This window comes from Toxorhynchites rutilus, chromosome 2 (assembly GCF_029784135.1).
Source record: "Toxorhynchites rutilus septentrionalis strain SRP chromosome 2, ASM2978413v1, whole genome shotgun sequence".
Classification (NCBI taxonomy): Eukaryota; Metazoa; Arthropoda; class Insecta; order Diptera; family Culicidae; genus Toxorhynchites; species Toxorhynchites rutilus.
Genome location: NC_073745.1, coordinates 219,836,425 through 219,854,679, shown reverse-complemented (window position 1 = coordinate 219,854,679; position 18,255 = coordinate 219,836,425). Strand labels below are relative to the sequence as shown.

Genomic DNA, 18,255 nt, shown 5'->3' with positions numbered 1-18,255 from the left:
CAACTTAAATTCGTCATTATCGCTTAAGCAATAATTTAAACTTGTACCGAATTTATTCACATAAATAACTTCTGATACTGAATGCGTTTTGATACCCTCACTTCCCTTATTAGCAGACAGTGCCATCTGTCTATCAGTTTGAAAATATAACATATTCGCGTTGAAGGCGGAATGGTGTCGACATCTGGATACGATATTAGTTTGTATGAGGTCAACTATTCTCTATCAGATTAGTCGACCCTAAGGCAGTTTTAAATTGCTAAAATTTGAATGAAATTTTTTTCTTTGCGTTATTTGCCTTCTATAAGTACGCTGTTCTGACCCCAATTTAAACTATTTTCTATCAATTTTCAGATATTCTCACCAAAACTTGCCATTATAATACAAAATTATCTTTAAACACAATTTGTGTATGATATTTTTTTACTACTTGCAAGCAAAAGTGATTTAAGTTTACCTACAGTACTAATTTGGTTTGGTAAAAATAATTTTCATTCATAATTTTTATTTTAAAAACACGTTCATGTCTTTTGCAAACCCATATTGTCATGCCTGCTCCCCCATTTCGTAATACGAAGCTCAATGCCGTCAACGCGGATAGCCAGAGAACAGAAATTCGCTGGTGTGTGTGGAAGCTGTACCGGCCTTCGATAAACACATGTAGCGTTTCTTGTTCAATTCCTACACACCGTTCGTGAAATCGGTGTTCATTGATAAGTCTGCGCTCGGAGAGGCAGGGCCGTGTACGTTGCACTCCGCTGACGTTAAATGTCATTTTAATATATATTTTTTGTTCTTTCTGTAACTTTTGTAATTTTGTTATTCACTGTTGCCTTTTTTTTTGAAAACTAGTATAAACATGGCCGCTATTTCCCAGGTAAGCAAGGGCTCGATATAATTTGAGGAGAAAGTCGAAAATGAGGCTGTATGTGGTGTTACGTTATGGCTCTGTGTGGACTTTGGACATTGAACTCCGCAAGAGAGATTTCAAAATGAAGCAAGCGTAAACAAGTTGGCACGTAATCACTAGCCGGGTCTCAGGTTGGAAAATCTAATTGGAAATGATGTATGCTATCGAGACACTCTTATTTGATATTTGCACGAAACATTAATTGAGATATCGAGACTATGGATCCCCTATGTGAACCTTTCGAACCATGAGATGCTCCCGGCGAAAGTTTAATGATGGCATTTATGGGATAGGTATCAGAAATCATTCTGCCGAGTCACAATAGCACGCATTCGTAACAATTTCTCTTTATTTCTGTTCTACAAGGCGTGGGGTGTAATCTTATCTGTATTTGATATGGTAATCTCTACCAATTCCGACATTTGAATTCATTAATCTCAGAATTAGCAGAGACGTAATTTTGTTACACGCTTCCATAACCAATGAACACTATTTGCAGTTAATCAAATCGGCCATCCGTCCGGCATGCCGTGCGTTATCCTCGAAAGCATCTCCTCATGCTGCTGAGGGAGCATCGTTGGGACCCACTTTTGCCCTGTCCGATGAGCAGCGGGAAATTGTTGACATGACGAAGAAATTTGTCCGTGAGGAGATCATTCCAGTAGCTGCCCACCACGATAAGACCGGAGAGTACCCGTGGGCAATTGTGAAGAAAGCATGGGAGCTGGGTTTGATGAACAATCACATTCCTGCTGATATTGGTGAGTAGCACGAAACTGGCAACAGATTTACCGTCCGTTCCTGCGAAGCTTCGTCCGTGTTTCATGATATAAGTTTATACTAGTTCGACTAGTAATTCTTAAAATGTCAATCTCGCTACCTTGCGCCTATACTAGACGAACCCGTCCATTGATGGCTTGTTTGTCCATAACTCTTCATAGCTAAAGTGAAGAAAACCAAACGATGAGTTAAACGTGAAAAAACTGAATGCAATGATTAAACATAGTGGTTTTGATATGATAATGTATATTTGTTGAATGTTTTGGAAATTTGCTTTTTATAAATGAAGTGCTGTGCATTTGAACATTCCGAAGGAAGATTTGAAAAGTTTTAAGGAAGATTTGAGGAGTTTCATCTAGACAATGACCCAAAGTATAAGGTACATAAAGGCTACACATGGTTACTTTACGATTGCTCAAAAGTTATTGATACTCCACCAATATCTCACAACATCAATAATGGAACCGCCTTCTTACATTCGTGTGGATGAAATATAATATTTCATTTGGGGACTGTATTATTTGTTGTCTGATTAGATGAGTAACTATTATCAATATGCTTTCGCACCAAACTTTTTTTGAACCGCGACCTAATATGTAACATCTTCATCCTTTTTGTTGTCTCATCGTTCCCTATCGTATCACGTGATGAGAGATTCACGGCATCCGTTTATGAATAGTAACATCTACGTTTGTTTATAAACTTTGTTGATTTGTAGTTGCGAATATGTAATCGATTCCCACATAAACCCACAGCAATTGAGCTTCACAATCTACTATAAAAAATCCCGAACATTGATAGTTCCCTGTGGGCGAATATTTAGAAGAATTAACTTGCTGCTTGTGCTCCCTTGGCCGAGTGGTTAGCGTCATAACTAACATGCCGGGTGTTCGGGTTCGATTCCCGTTCTGGTCGGGGAAATTTTTTGTCAAAGAAATTTCCTCCGACTTGCACTGTGATCACGCGTATTCTAGAGCTTGCCACTCAGAATGCATTCAAGGCGTTTTATTTGGCATAGAAATCTCAACTAAGTACTAATAAAAATGACGCAAGTAATACTACGTTGAGACGGCGAAGTTTCTCTAGGAACGTTAGTGCCATTGAAGAAGAAGAACTTGCTGCTTTGGCCCATGCCATGGAGACTAGGGAAGGGATCGACTCAAACATCAGAGATCATAGTCCTTACATGAGGAGAACATATTTTTACCTTTGATGAAAAATTAACTATTGAAACAGTTGAATGAATTGGCGATCTAACGCAAAACGTAAATGATCGGTGAGACATCTGGATTTTGTTTTTGAACTAGGAAAATGATGATAAGGTAACCTTAAACTCAAAACACACATATTTTACTTCTGGACTTTCCAAAGTACCATGCATTTTTCAACTTGTTTTCGATTGTGCTCTCGAATTTCCTTTCTTGATTGCCAATTGGTGGCAATATAGCTGCCACTTCCCGTTGACCCCAAAAACACTGCCACTGCCTTGTAAGCTCACTTTATTACGCCTTTGGTTATGTAAAAATTTAAACAATTTTTCTAGTGCAGCGAAGAAAATATTTTTTGTTGGTGGCAATATAGCCATACAGCAATAAGGCTTCCGTAAATACAGACAAACCTTTTTTTTTTGTGCGGGGGATAGGGACCGCACAAAAAAGTCGCATAAAAAACAATCGTGCAAAACTTCACCAGCAGCTTTAAAAAATCGTGTTCGGTACAAATTTTGAAAAAAACTTTTTCTGTATGGTAGATAGGGAACGCATAAAAAAAGTTTTCCTCAAGAAATCATCCACGCCATTCACTGTTCAATTTCCTTTTGTTTCCCTGCTTTGCGATGGGACACTTTGTCTTTTCGGTTGCGCGTGGCTGTTTTGTGCTTTTAGTTGCATGTCGAAACGTGTTGCTGTTAGAAATCGTGTCATGCAAAAACTCAGAAAACCATAGAACATTTGATGAGAGGAGAGGAATGATTTCAGAAATGGATAATTGAGACGCAAATATGCTTTTTTTCACACTGAAATGCATATAAACCATCGAGAAAAACTAAATGGACGACAACTGCTTCTTTTCATACATCGCACAAAAAAAATCACGCAAAAAAACCACACAAGAACAGAAAATCGCACAAAAAAAAATTCGCACAAAAATAGGTTTTACTGTAGAACGATTCCAGTGAAAACCTTATCAACTTGTTGTTTTTTCATCAAATTTAAATAGAAGTTTCTGCGCTTTTTAATCGCGTTTTTTTACCAGCAAAAATTCTGTTTTTTTAAATTATTCACTGTAATCATTCTATTTAGGATCTACTGTACAAAATCATGCAGTTTTTTCAATAAAATAAATTATGTATTTGATGAGAAATTAGAATTTTTTTTCTTTGTAAGAGTCCCGCACACTGCAGATTTTTTTTGCAGCCGATAGTTTGGTCGGATTAGATTGCTAGTGCGCACACCGAGCCAATCAAGCAGTCGGGTTGGTCAAGAGTGCGCACTATAGCCAACTGTCGGCCGAATATTCTCGAAAGACTGTATTTAATTTGTGTTTGACAACGGAGGAGAGAACGGTGACGGAAAATCAAGAAGAGATTCCAAGAGCATTGGGTGCATCCCATTCGGGATGGCTTAGAAATAGCTTTGAAAACAGGCTGAGTTTGGCTGTGTAATTCCGAGGAGGAATCCATTCGTTCTTCAAGCGTTAATAATTCTGTTCAACAGACCAACGACATTGTATAATAATCATTTCATACAAAAGCTAAATTGTCCAAGAGGTATATGATTGCTACTTATTGACTTGAAAAATTGTTTGGATAGCTTTAAAACAGCTTTGAAAACAGGTTATTGAAATCACACAAATCCGTATATAAGCTGGCGCTAGCTCGGCACTCCATTTGGTTGTGATTGAAAAGTGACGGGAAAATGGTCTCGCTCGCTCGCTTAAACACTATGCTCTTCTCTCCCAATCCCATTTCTTTTCTGCCACCGGACTGAACGGATTCGCATTTTTTGGTCAAAGCAGCAGATCTATTAATGAATGCTCACGAAGGCCGCTATCGACTGATGATTCAAATTGTCGGGGGTTGGAGAGAGAGAGTATTAATTGCGCTGGGTATTTCCGAGGAGGAATCGATTTTTCCTTTGAGGGTTGAGCAATTGTTTCAATAGTTTATTTTTTATCAAAGGTAAATATGTGTTCATCTTCATGTAAGGATTACCTTCTCTAAAGTTTGTGTCGATTCCTTGCCTAGTTTCCAATAAATAAATAATACGGGCTATCCTTCTCTCACCAAAGTACAGTGAATGTGAATTTCAAAAGTGCGCTCCTACTGCCTTGCAAATCCAATTTGCTTTGAAAGTTTTTGCTTTAAGGGTTGAAAATATCTAAATGAATCGTTGGTACGTTTTGACGTAGTTTTCGGGGACATTTCTTCTTCTTCTACTTAAATGGCACTAATGTTCCTAGAGGAATTTCGCCATCTCAAAGTAGTATTACTGCGTCATTTTTATCAGTAGGGGAGATGGGGATGGACATGTTTAAGAAAACTTCAATTGTATCTTTGGAAACTCATGTTTTCCAAAAATAAAAGCGGTTTCTTACCGTTCAATATACTGGTTTTCGAAATAATTTGCCAAATGTTTTATAAATACATATTTTGACGTAGGACTACGTCTAACCGGAAGATATAGGGGGTGAAATGGAAATCTAGGCACTGAACAAGTAGGAAAAAATGCAAGATTTGGAACGCTTATAACTCGAGCATTTCTCAATAGATCGCAAAGGTTTTTGCATCAATTGATAGGAAATATATCTACGCATCTATCATAACGAATAACATTTCATTTTTCTTGAGATAAATAATTGAATAATTGTGAAATATCAAGCATTGTACAAATACACTATGTGCCCATTTTTGATTGGTCCATTTTGTGCTCCTCAAATCGTACCGACCAAAACGGGCAACCAGAGCAGCAGCGAAATAGAATGAAGCACGATTGGAAAGGAAAAAGAAAAAAATGAGGGAAACATTGGTCGCAGTCTCACACATGCGTAATTCTCGAGCCAGCCAGTCAGCTTAAAAATCCCCTCTCCGCTGCCGTAACGATCATTCTCATCCGAACCGTACACCACATCGTTTCGCATCACCTCACATCAACAAACCAACACAAGCAGCCATGGTTGGATATGGCAACGGAGGAAAAGTGAAGGGAAAGGCAAAATCCCGCTCGAACCTTGATCTGGAGTTCCCGCTCGTGTTGATCTGGAGTTCCCCGCAAGGGTAGCTAGGTAGCTAGGTGCACCAGTCCACCTAGCCGGCGTTATATAGCTTCGGCCGCCGAAGTGATCGAGTTAGCTGGCAAAGCTGCTCGCGACGATAAGAAAACCTGCATTCGGAACAGAACACATTCGGTTCGGTGGACATCAAGACAACAGGCAGTTGCAGCGAGTGGCGAGTGGCAAACGCAATCGCAAAACGGCATCAGGCAGCAGAAGAAAAAAGTTTGTTCTTTATACAAACTGCTTTGGTGGCAAATCCAGAACAAGGCGGCTTCGAGGGCGTTCGAAATGGTTTTTTTCAAAACCACGAGTACTAAGTTTTCTAAATTGGAACCATTCCATAAAACAAGGCGCTTTTCAGGGCCATTAAACCTTCCAAAAAAGAGTTTAGGAAATAAAGTTCAATGCTTTCTAAAACATTATCCAAAATAATAATAAAACACAAATTGATGTTTTCATAATTTGTTTGCCAGGATCTGATGAGTATGTGAATTTGGCAGTTGTTCTGAGCTTATTGATAGTTGCGGACTTTCCTGATTATTCAATTTTCACCAATTCTTATATTGTTTCCAGATTTAAAGTACAGTAATCTACAATTAGTTCGACATTCAGCTAATTGGACGGACATGTAATGCGACTTATTTAGTTGGACATTTTTGTAAACATAGAGATCCAAATTATGACCCCACATTGAAAGTCGACACTGTACCACTGTCATCGCAAATGTTCAATTACAGGTTAAAATTACCTCCAATCCGGCACTGAGTGGTGGTAATGCGACGTGCCATTGAATGTAATTTACTGTAAAATATGTCACAAGCTGGATGGGAAGAAATTTTCCAACTGTGAAAGCTGTGGCGAGTGACAACAAATCGCTAAACAGGAAGGTTTAGCCGAACAAGATGGGGATATCGAGTGATAACAAAACAATAAACTCTTTAGACTTTTTGTGATCCTGAAAAGGACCCTTTTTAGTCTGTATGTGAATCCAACGAGCGAACAAATCGTAATGAATGTATTTTTTTGCCATCACTCCCTTTTAACGCTCATTCGTTCGTCTCGTTGGACCCGCCCCTTTGGCTGAGTCTGCCGATTTGTCTCTATCCTGTGAGTGTGTACCGCTAGAGTATAAAACACGCGGACCCCAAAAAAATATCTTATTTTCTTTCAAACCGTAAACCCGTGTGGTTGTACGGCATCGGAATCGTGTACTCAACAAAGGAGGAAAAGAGAAGGGAAAGGCAAAATCCCGCTCGAACCGTGGTGGTCTGCAATTTCCCGTAGGTGTATCCGCCAATTGCACCGGAAAAGGTTGCTAGGTCGAGCGCGTTAGTACCTGTGTACCAGTCCACCTAGCCGGCGTTATATAGTTTCGGCCGCCGGAGTGATCGAGTTAGCTGGCTTAGGTGCTCGCGACGATAAGAAAACCTGCATTCGGAACAGAACACATTCGGTTCGGCGGACATCAAGACAACAGGCAGTTGCAGCGAATGGCGAGTGGCAAACGCAATCGCAAAACGGCATCAGGTAGCAGAAGAAAAAAGTTTGTTCTTTATACAAACTGCTTTGGCGGCAAATCCAGAACAAGGCGGCATCGAGGGCGTTCGAAATGGTTTTTTTTCAAAACCACGAGTACTAAGTTTTCTAAATTGGAACCATTCCATAAAACAAGGCGCTTTTCAGGGCCATTAAACCTTCCAAAAAAGAGTTTAGGAAATAAAGTTCAATGCTTTCTAAAACATTATCCAAAATAATAATAAAACACAAATTGATGTTTTCATAATTTGTTTGCCAGGATTTGATGAGTATGTGAATTTGGCAGTTGTTCTGAGCTTATTGATAGTTAGGGACTTTCCTGATTATTCAATTTTCACCAATTCTTAAATTGTTTCCAGATTTAAAGTACAGTAATCTATAATTAGTTCGACATTTAGCTAATTGGACGGACATGTAATGCGACTTATTTAGTTGGACATTTTTGTAAACATAGAGATCCAAATTATGACCCCACATTGAAAGTCGACACTGTACCACTGTCATCGCAAATGTTCAATTACAGGTTAAAATTACCTCCAATCCGGCACTGAGTGGTGGTAATGCGACGTGCCATTGAATGTAATTTACTGTAAAATATGTCACAAGCTGGATGGGAAGAAATTTTCCAACTGTGAAAGCTGTGGCGAGTGACAACAAATCGCTAAACAGGAAGGTTTAGCCGAACAAGATGGGGATATCGAGTGATAACAAAACAATAAACTCTTTAGACTTTTTGTGATCCTGAAAAGGACCCTTTTTAGTCTGTATGTGAATCCAACGAGCGAACAAATCGTAATGAATGTATTTTTTTTGCCATCGCTCCCTTTTAACGCTCATTCGTTCGTCTCGTTGGACCCGCCCCTTTGGCTGAGTCTGCCGATTTGTCTCTATCCTGTGAGTGTGTACTGCTAGAGTATAAAAGCTGTCCCCTTTGTATAGTCCTACGTCACTCCGGTTATGTCCCCGACATTACCCACCCGTCTTTTTTTTTTTATATTTTTTACTGAAATTAAAACAAGCCGAAAAGTAGAACATTTTTATCGATGCGGGTATAATGGACATGTAGTGGGGGGGGAATATGGACAGGTCAATAATATATGAAGCGTAGAAGTTTATCGCTCGCGAGAGGAATAATTTCGCTCTCTCTCAGTGTTTGTGCGTCCAATACTGAAATAGAACAAAAAGAGAAAGCAATATAAAAAGGAGTTCAATATCATTCCCTTCACTTTCCATCATGCATTGGATGTGATTATAGATGTGAATGTTCATTTCAACCCCCCCAGTGCAATTATTTCAATAATTTTAATTTGCCACTTACGAAGGAATTTACTTTTCCGTACGTACCTCATATCGCTTCTCTATCAACTCAAAAACCGAAATATAAACATCAGCGAATTCATTTTTGCAATTAAATCACTCAAAATGCTTAATATCGAAGCCGCAAAAATTACATCCACACGCGGAATCATGTTTGATTTTCGGTTTTTGTTTTCCTATTTCAGTTTTGATCAGTATTCATTGTCATAGGATGGTTTAAATATTGTAGAAGGGGTTCCCATCAACAGAAATTTGAAATTCATAATGTAACCATACAAATCGACCGCCTGTCCATATCATACTCCCACTGTCCGTCTTACCCGCGGTTCCCCTACTTAGTTGAGATTTCTATGCCAAATAACACACCTTGAATGCATTCTGAGTAGCAAGCTCTAGAATACGCGTGACCACAGTGCAATTTGGAGGATATTTCTTTGATGGAAAATTTCCCCGACCAGAACGAGAATCGAACCCGAAACCCCGGCATGTTAGCTAACCACTCGGCCACGGGAGGAACATATAGCGAGTAAAAATTGAAAAAAGCTAGATATCGATCGCTTCACGAAAAAGATACTCAAGTTGGCTTAACTACGGCGGAAAGATTTTGAAGATTTTTAACAGCATCTGAAGAGGCCACACGACGGTCGAAACTGTACAAACAGAAGCTACTTAACTGAATGAATTCAGAAAAAATATAAATCTGATTAAAATCAGAACCTGTTTGTACCCTAAGCATATGACCATTTTTCTAGTGGCGTCTCGTCCGCCCGTCCAAAATGTTCGACGGACAGAGAGGACAGGTAGATAATCTCAGAAAAAAAAAATTTTTTTTCAAATTTGTAGCAAAGTTATTTATTTGTTATTTTCATATTATCCCGAATATTTTTATATATCTTTCCTTTTCTGTTTTGGTGGGACTTCTCAACTGTGAAGATTGTAATCTGATGGTTGCATTTGACTACACCACACAATCCGCACGCAACATAACACAACACTACGAAATAAGCAGTAACGACTACCGGGTTCAAACCTTTCATTTAAACCCACACTTTTCTGCATCTTCAAGTGTTCAAACATCTTCATCTTCATCTTCTTCACATCTTCAAAGTCAAACAAACGCAGTCAGTTATGTATGAAGCAATCACTTCTACTAATGCGTCGTCTTGGGTAAAAATGTCATGACGAGACCGATGTAGAAGATAGAAAACACACACACACACACACGCGCACACAATTGTTGATTGAACAAGTAGCTCACTTGGTCACGCGAATTTTTCAAGCGTTGAGAGTACTCCTATTTTTGAATTATTGATTTATTATGTTACTATGATTATTATAACAAAGCTACTTACGTAGCGCAATGTAAACAAGCAGGCCCTGGTAAGTGCGTGAACTTCTATTACACATCAATGAAGCATTGCATTTTTACTACAGTACTGGCTCTACGTGGACAACATTGTCGAATTCATAATAACTATACCAAAGAATCAAACTAGAGCTAATATTGTGCTCCAAATTATTTGAGCTTAAAAAATTATAGGAGGTTGTGTCCAAGACACGACCAGATTGTTGACGTAGAACTACGCTGTTCTTTTGCTCATGTCCTCCGCTTTGCGCTTTTCTCAACAGAAGCCTTTTCTATTAAAATTTCTGGTCTCGATTAGCTTAGCTGCCATCCTTGGTGGAAATAGTTTTGTTACTGTCATGCGAAACAAAATTCCTGAACAATTATGCTGTAAAACCACGATTACAACCAGCCATAGATGGTGCACCATCTGTCTCAATGTTCTTCCAACTGATCGATTCTCCTCTGGTATCAGTCTTCATGTAGCAAAAATAATTTCTTGGCACATATTTTCATCTTTAATATATCGAACATACCCTAAAAACAGAAAGTGGGTTATATCTATGGTATAACCGCAATGGTGACGTAGGACTATCGTTGATTCAATGATCCTTTGTTTGAAGTTGAATCTGAATCCATTCTGAATGAATGAATAAATTAATATTTGGGGGACTTCGAAAACGAGAGCGTTACGTTGGAGGTACAAGGTTTTATGCATCCAATATTGGATACGAAAATATGCTACTGATGGGGAAGAATAATCTTCAGAAGCTATCCTGTTAATTGCGATTGACTGAAAAATCACAAAACCAAATGTATTTGGTCACAGTGTTACATGGATAGAAAACATTAAAATAAACTCTTTCACATGAATGTAATTTTAAATTCCCAGAGGAACTGGCAGATTATTTTCAGTAACGATTAGATATTTCCACATTTTCCTCGATACTGGAAGCCCACCAGTGGTTAATACTAATTCGATAAGCACCTGTTAATAGCACTTGATTGAAACATATTTAGTCACAGTGTTACATGGATGGAAAACATTAAAATAAACTCTTTCACATGAATGTAATTTTAAATTCCCAGAGGAACTGGCAGATTATTTTCAGTAACGATTAGATATTTCCACATTTTCCTCGATACTGGAAGCCCACCAGTGGTTAATACTAATTCGATAAGCACCTGTTAATAGCACTTGATTGAAACATATTTGGTCACAGTGTTACATGGATAGAAAACATTAAAATAAACTCTTTCACATGAATGTAATTTTAAATTCCCAGAGGAACTGGCAGATTATTTTCAGTAACGATTAGATATTTCCACATTTTCCTCGATACTGGAAGCCCACCAGTGGTTAATACTAATTCGATAAGCACCTGTTAATAGCACTTGATTGAAACATATTTAGTCACAGTGTTACATGGATAGAAAACATTAAAATAAACTCTTTCACATGAATGTAATTTTAAATTCCCAGAGGAACTGGCAGATTATTTTCAGTAACGATTAGATATTTCCACATTTTCCTCGATACTGGAAGCCCACCAGTGGTTAATACTAATTCGATAACCACCTGTTAATAGCACTTGATTGAAACATATTTAGTCACAGTGTTACATGGATAGAAAACATTTAAATAAACTCTTTCACATGAATGTAATTTTAAATTCCCAGAGGAACTGGCAGATTATTTTCAGTAACGATTAGATATTTCCACATTTTCCTCGATACTGGAAGCCCACCAGTGGTTAATGCTAATTCGATAACCACCTGTTAATAGCACTTGATTGAAACATATTTGGTCACAGTGTTACATGGATAGAAAACATTAAAATAAACTCTTTCACATGAATGTAATTTTAAATTCCCAGAGGAACTGGCAGATTATTTTCAGTAACGATTAGATATTTCCACATTTTCCTCGATACTGGAAGCCCACCAGTGGTTAATGCTAATTCGATAACCACCTGTTAATAGCACTTGATTGAAACATATTTGGTCACAGTGTTACATGGATAGAAAACATTAAAATAAACTCTTTCACATGAATGTATTTTTAAATTCCCAGAGGAACTGGCAGATTATTTTCCGGATCTTTCTCGATGCTGAATGGCATCCAAACGGAAAGAATTCCGTGCGTGTATATGTGTGTGTAGCGGCTGCTTCGATGGTCACCTTCTCTTCTCCTGAAGGATCGGCTTCTCTGTGCTCCCTCACAGTTTCAAACAAACTGCTTGTGTTTCAGGGCAGATCTCGATCCTTCGCCGTCCAGCATCCTCAGCAACGATGTTGTCTTGTTGATGTCCTCGCGAAAAATGAATGCGTCTCACCACCAGAATATCGCTTAAGTATGCTTTTTGTGCGTGATTGAATCGAGAGAAGGCGTGGTTTACGATGGCAATTTGGAAGGCAAACTAGAGGAGAATGAACTCTCTGAGCTCGGAACTTTCGGCGACTGAGCAATAATCGATTGCGGGCGCATACAATATTGGATACGGAAATATCCTACTGATGGGGAAGAATAATCTTCAGAAGCTATCCTGTTAATAGCGATTTATTGAAAAATCACAAAACCAAATGTATTTGGTCACAGTGTTACATGGATAGAAAACATTAAAATAAACTCTTTCACATGAATGTATTTTTACATTCCCAGAGGAACTGGCAGATTATTTTCAGTAACGATTATATATTTCCACATTTTCCTCGATACTGGAAACCCAACAGTGGTTAATACTAATTCGATAACCACCTGTTAATAGCACTTGATTGAAACATATTTGATTACAGTGTTACATGGATAGAAAACATTCAAATAAACTCTTTCTCATGAATGTATTTTTAAATTCCCAGAGGAACTGGCAGATTATTTTCCGGATCTTTCTCGATGCTGAATGGCATCCAAACGGAAATAATTCCGCGCGTGTATGTGTGTGTTTGTGTAGCGGCTGCTTCGAAATCTTCCCGGGGAACCGTTTGTGGCATCACTCTCCTCCTGATGGATTCATGTCTGGCCTAAGGTGCCCAAACAGGCTCTTGGTGACACCGTTCATCCGCGCTTTCATGATAAACGAAGAGCTTCACCACAGCAGCGACAACATGCTCCAATCGCTGTTCAATTAGAACTGAGTGGATTTCCGAGCGGCGCTCGCTTATATACCGATTGGTGATTTCACTAGCCTGTTTTGAAAGCAATTTTAAGACTATTGAAACATGTTTTTGGATCAAAAAGTAACAAGTATAGAACGCGTAGACATTTTATCTTTCGAATGAAGTGTTTATCATACCATTTCGTTCAGTTCTTTAGGAGCTATTAACGCTCAAAATCTCGGTCTCCGGCGTAACGCTTTCGTTTTCGAAACTTTGATTTTACACCCGGTATAGAAATGAAAGACGTAGTCCTACGTCAAAACAGACCTTCATTGCTGGGTAGTGTAGACTCGTCCAGCTGGAGAGCAAATCTGTTGGTCTATAATAAATTGAATAACATTTTTCCCTCTTCGCGACCCATCTCACGTTTCCTGAAATAATTAAAAAAAAATATTGTTACGCCATGCACATAGACGATCAAGCATTTTGGAAATTCTTTTTCAATCACTTTATTCTAGTTCACTTCATTTAGCTATGTAAAAACCTTGTAATCTCTTGAATCAAATTAGAAGTTGAGTACATTATCATTCAAGCTCCAACGTATTACAGAACGCATATGAACTTGCAACCTAAGGGCAGGCTTGTTTTTTTTTATCCCAATAGTTTATTTTATTAGGCTCATTTAGCAATTCAGCTGTAGCAGAGAGTTTATTCGTGTACATTTTTTATCTTAAGATAAGCTTTGTTGTATATTCCTATTCTATCGATGCACAACACATGTCGCTTTTTTTCGGCGTAAGAATATTGCTATTGTTCGAATGTTCACAGTTGGGCTGTTCACAGCGGGACTGTTGATATGCGGCTTCCTTTGTTGCGTTATTAGTAGTGCCAATTACCGATGCAGCAGACCGAAAATGTGAGCGGTAAGGAACTGGTAATACCGACAACACATGATGATTGTTGCGAGGACATGGTAGCTAGAATAACACACTAAGATGGTCAGTTGAGGGGCCCTGAGTTATGAGCTCATGGTCGTTCGCTTAGTAGCAGACACGCAACCAATTAGGCTACGAAGACCCCCTTGTTATACAGTAAAAGTAAAAGTAAAAGCAGGCTTGTTATACAGTAAAATATTAGGAGCATGTTTGTGCATGAATTTGTTGATGACTTCCTTCTTGTTATATCGCGTATATGTTTAAAATACAAAAAATGTTAAACATTCCTGAAGAACACATTATCTGGCACGAACCTGTTCACGTTTTTTACTTCCCGAATTTTTCATCTTGTACTTTTTTATTTTCATCTTGTGCACACTCTTCGTCTTGTTTAGTTTCTAAAATTTGCAGCAATAATATTTTCTACTAAGATATTAGTCATTCTCAGGGTTGCCACATATACTAAATATTCTGTACTTCACTGTATAATTTGTATAATTTGTATTTGTATGGAGCATCTTAAATATTTCAAAAAAGAACTTGTGTTATTTTATAAGGGTCGATATTCAGCTCCCGTCGACCCCCAAAATCAATTTTCGTTTTTGTCGACCCCTGGGAATTCGAAATCGACCCCTGGGGGTCGATATTGACCACTTTAAGAAACCCTGCTCTAGACAAATATTTCCCTTCGTTCTTTTTCTTCTTCTTCTCTTCTTTGTTCACGGAGACTTGAAGTCATTCCCCTTCGTTGATCGCCAATAAGTTGCTCGTTATTAACGGCATGGGTACGGAAGCTCACAAATGACAATTGTATGGAAAAATGGAAATACTTCTAGTTTTCATCAATTTAAACCGTTTACACATTGTAATATATAGCATAAGAAATAAAACTTAGGGGATTTCCGATTCGTTTAGTATGTAAATTATCAAAATCCGTTCCAGCAAAAATAGTTATTAACGTTAACTTTATTTCATAAGAACGTGACCTGTTTTCTGATTTGGCACCCTTAATGAAAGACGTAATTCTACGTCAAAATTATTCAGATTTTCAATACAGATTTTTTGAAAAAAAAATCAGATAAATCGATTTTTTGAGACCAAAAACACAGATTTTATTATGACCACCCTGCTGACAACTGAGGTGCAACGTTAGTCACTTCCTGTTGACGAAAATCTTGTTCAAATTGTGACTGACGATGCAATACGATGCCTGTTGATGAGCTTTGTCAATACGTTTAGACCGATCAAGCAGGCAGTAAAATTGTCCGTATCGAATTGATCATCGTCGCAGATTGCATTTTATCTTTATCGAGAAAAGTTTCGATTTTCGTTTCGGTTGCTGTATCTTGTATATGTACTATGCCGAACACGCGATACCGTGTGAGTGACAGCAAATCATTTAGGCAACGGAATTTATTAGGATGGGGAAAAATAAATCCATTTTTTTGCGAGAAACTCAAGACCTTATTTAAGATGCTTCGGATTGTCCGATTTGGGTCAAATATTAAACGTTTTTTGTATAATTTGTTGCCTCTTTCATAGAAATCTTGTTCCTTATTAGCGAAAAATTCTAGTAATCTATTTTACACAATCTTCCCAATAACCGATCAGCCCAATTTCTTATCGCTCAGGAATTTTTCCAGTGCAAGAAAAAGGCGGTAATCGCTTGGGGCCAGGTCCGGGCTATATGGTGTTTCTGGCGAGTCACTAAAGATGTGTGTGGTTCTACCTTGTCCTAATGGAACATAACACCTCTCCAGTTGGCCAATTCTAGCCGTTTTTGGTCAATCACTAGCTTCAAACAGTCCAGCTGGTAGAGATCTAAATTTAGTGTTTGACCATACGGAAGCAACTCATGATGAATGATTCCTTTCAAGACCCACCAAATACGTAGTAGATCATGATGAAGAGAAATAGAACAAGTCACTTACACCTCTTGCATTCTAAGCCCCTCAATTTGTATTCTCAAAGATAAATTACTTTCGGGTTGAGGTTCCCAATAAACAAAATCAGAACAGACTATTGTCTCACTACTGCTGGCGACCAACTACAATTCTTTTAGACCGAGAGTTGATATTAAAACGCGATGATGTGTTGAATTACAGAGGATTCAGAATGAAGAAAATCATTTGTCAAAATAGCTTCCAAATTATATATCCAGTGGCAGCAGAAGCACGATTGCGTTTAAAACGAATAGAACATAAAGCCTTACCATGTCAATGTTTTCGGCTGGCTTCGCTGATCCCCGAAGCACATTTTTTTAAATCTCCGCTGAAGTTCTACTAGAGTAATTTCAATTGAGATTTCTATGCCAAATAACACGCCTTGATTGTGCAATTCGGAAGAAATTTTTTTAGATGAAATATCTGAGTCCGAAAACTCATTATTCACTCTGCAGAGTCACCCTCGAGTAAGTCTTACTATTCGCTAAAACTTTTAAAATGTGCCTGATACAATTCGAACACCAAACAAAATGGTACACCAAATTCACATTTCATGTGTTATAACAAGTATTTCACGAAAATACTATATTTTTCAATTTCTTCATATCCCCAGGTGGCACGGACATGTCAATCGTTACCAGCTGTTTAATTGCGGAGGAGTTGGCATATGGCTGTACCGGTATCATGACAGCTCTCGAGGGAAGCGGTCTTGGTGTAAGTATATGAGCCATCCGATGTCAGTTATCATATAACAAACTCGATTCCATACCTCCAGCAAACTCCAGTAATCCTGGCGGGCAACGCCGAGCAGAAGAAGAAGTATCTGGGTCGTCTGCTGGAGGAGCCTCTGGTGGCAGCGTACTGTGTGACCGAACCTGGTGCGGGATCAGACGTCAATGGCGTCAAAACACGGGCCGAAAAGAAGGGAGACGAATGGATTCTGAACGGTCAGAAAATGTGGATCACCAACGGTGGCGTAGCCAACTGGTACTTCGTCCTGGCTCGCACCAATCCCGACCCCAAGTGTCCGGCATCGAAGGCCTTCACCGGTTTCATCGTGGAGCGGGAAACTCCAGGATTGACACCTGGTCGCAAGGAGCAGAACATGGGACAACGTGCATCTGACACGCGAGGCATCACGTTCGAGGATGTGCGCGTGCCAAAAGAGAATGTACTGATTGGAGAGGGTGCCGGTTTCAAAGTTGCCATGGGAACGTTCGATAAGACCCGTCCGCCAGTGGCAGCTGGGGCCGTTGGATTGGCCCAACGATGTCTCGATGAGGCGCTAAAGTACGCGTTGGAACGCAAAACGTTCGGTGTGCCCATCGCTGCCCATCAGGCAATATCCTTCATGCTAGCCGATATGGCCATCGGTGTGGAAACCGCTCGTCTGATTACGATGAAGTCAGCCTGGGAAGTAGATCAAGGACGAAGGAATAGTTACTATGCGGCGATTGCCAAATGCTATGCCGCGGATATGGCTAACAGAGTGGCATCCGATGCCGTGCAGGTATTCGGTGGTAACGGATTCAACACCGATTACCCGGTGGAGAAACTTATGCGCGATGCAAAGATTTACCAGATTTACGAGGGCACCTCGCAAATTCAAAGATTGATCATCTCGAGGAGTATGATCGACTCGGCAAAGGGTAAATCTTTGTAAGAAAAAAGTGTAGATGTGTTATTATTTCCTTCTGATTCATGTTTTGTGTTAAGACATTAATATTTCTGGAAAACTCTGGGAGTGGAGGAAAGTCTATCATGCAGGGAAAAACAATCAACAAATCAATCAACCAATGTATCATTCATAGCAATGTAGCTTATCCATTGTTATTGCAATTGAGAATTTCTTGAAGAGTTTCAAATTTACAAAAAAAATATTGAAAACTAGTAACTCCGGTATTTTTTCACCTATCGATCTATCACATCCTCCAAAATCCCATTTTCAAGTGTTCTTCTCGTCAGTCCAAGCTATTGACCACATACCCTAAACCTTCAGTGCTGCCAGTTTTTCGCTCATTCCAAACTACCTTTGCTGCCGTCAAGGTTATATCTAGAATCTGTGATTGTATTCATCTTCCGCAACCTCACACTAGTTTTCGCTGCTTGTGCTGCATTTGC

The 18,255-nt window shown here is 39.0% G+C and overlaps 1 protein-coding gene across 1 annotated transcript; it reads left to right on the top strand.

The window, feature by feature from the left end:
- Positions 1–694: 694 nt before the first annotated feature.
- LOC129769643 (medium-chain specific acyl-CoA dehydrogenase, mitochondrial) lies at positions 695–18,028 on the top strand. The gene is made up of 4 exons (XM_055772029.1): positions 695–877; positions 1,410–1,671; positions 16,748–16,848; positions 16,910–18,028. Exons 1-4 carry the CDS (start codon positions 860–862, stop codon positions 17,795–17,797), a joined length of 1,269 nt encoding a protein of 422 aa, XP_055628004.1. The 5' UTR covers positions 695–859; the 3' UTR covers positions 17,798–18,028.
- Positions 18,029–18,255: the final 227 nt, after the last annotated feature.

What these genes read in the sequence shown, in the direction of transcription:
- LOC129769643 (XM_055772029.1), top strand. An exon ending in TCACATTCCTGCTGATATTG is followed by an intron (nt 1,672 to 16,747) that starts GTGAGTAGCACG and finishes TCATATCCCCAG; the next exon opens with GTGGCACGGACATGTCAATC. An exon ending in TCGAGGGAAGCGGTCTTGGT is followed by an intron (nt 16,849 to 16,909) that starts GTAAGTATATGA and finishes CCATACCTCCAG; the next exon opens with CAAACTCCAGTAATCCTGGC.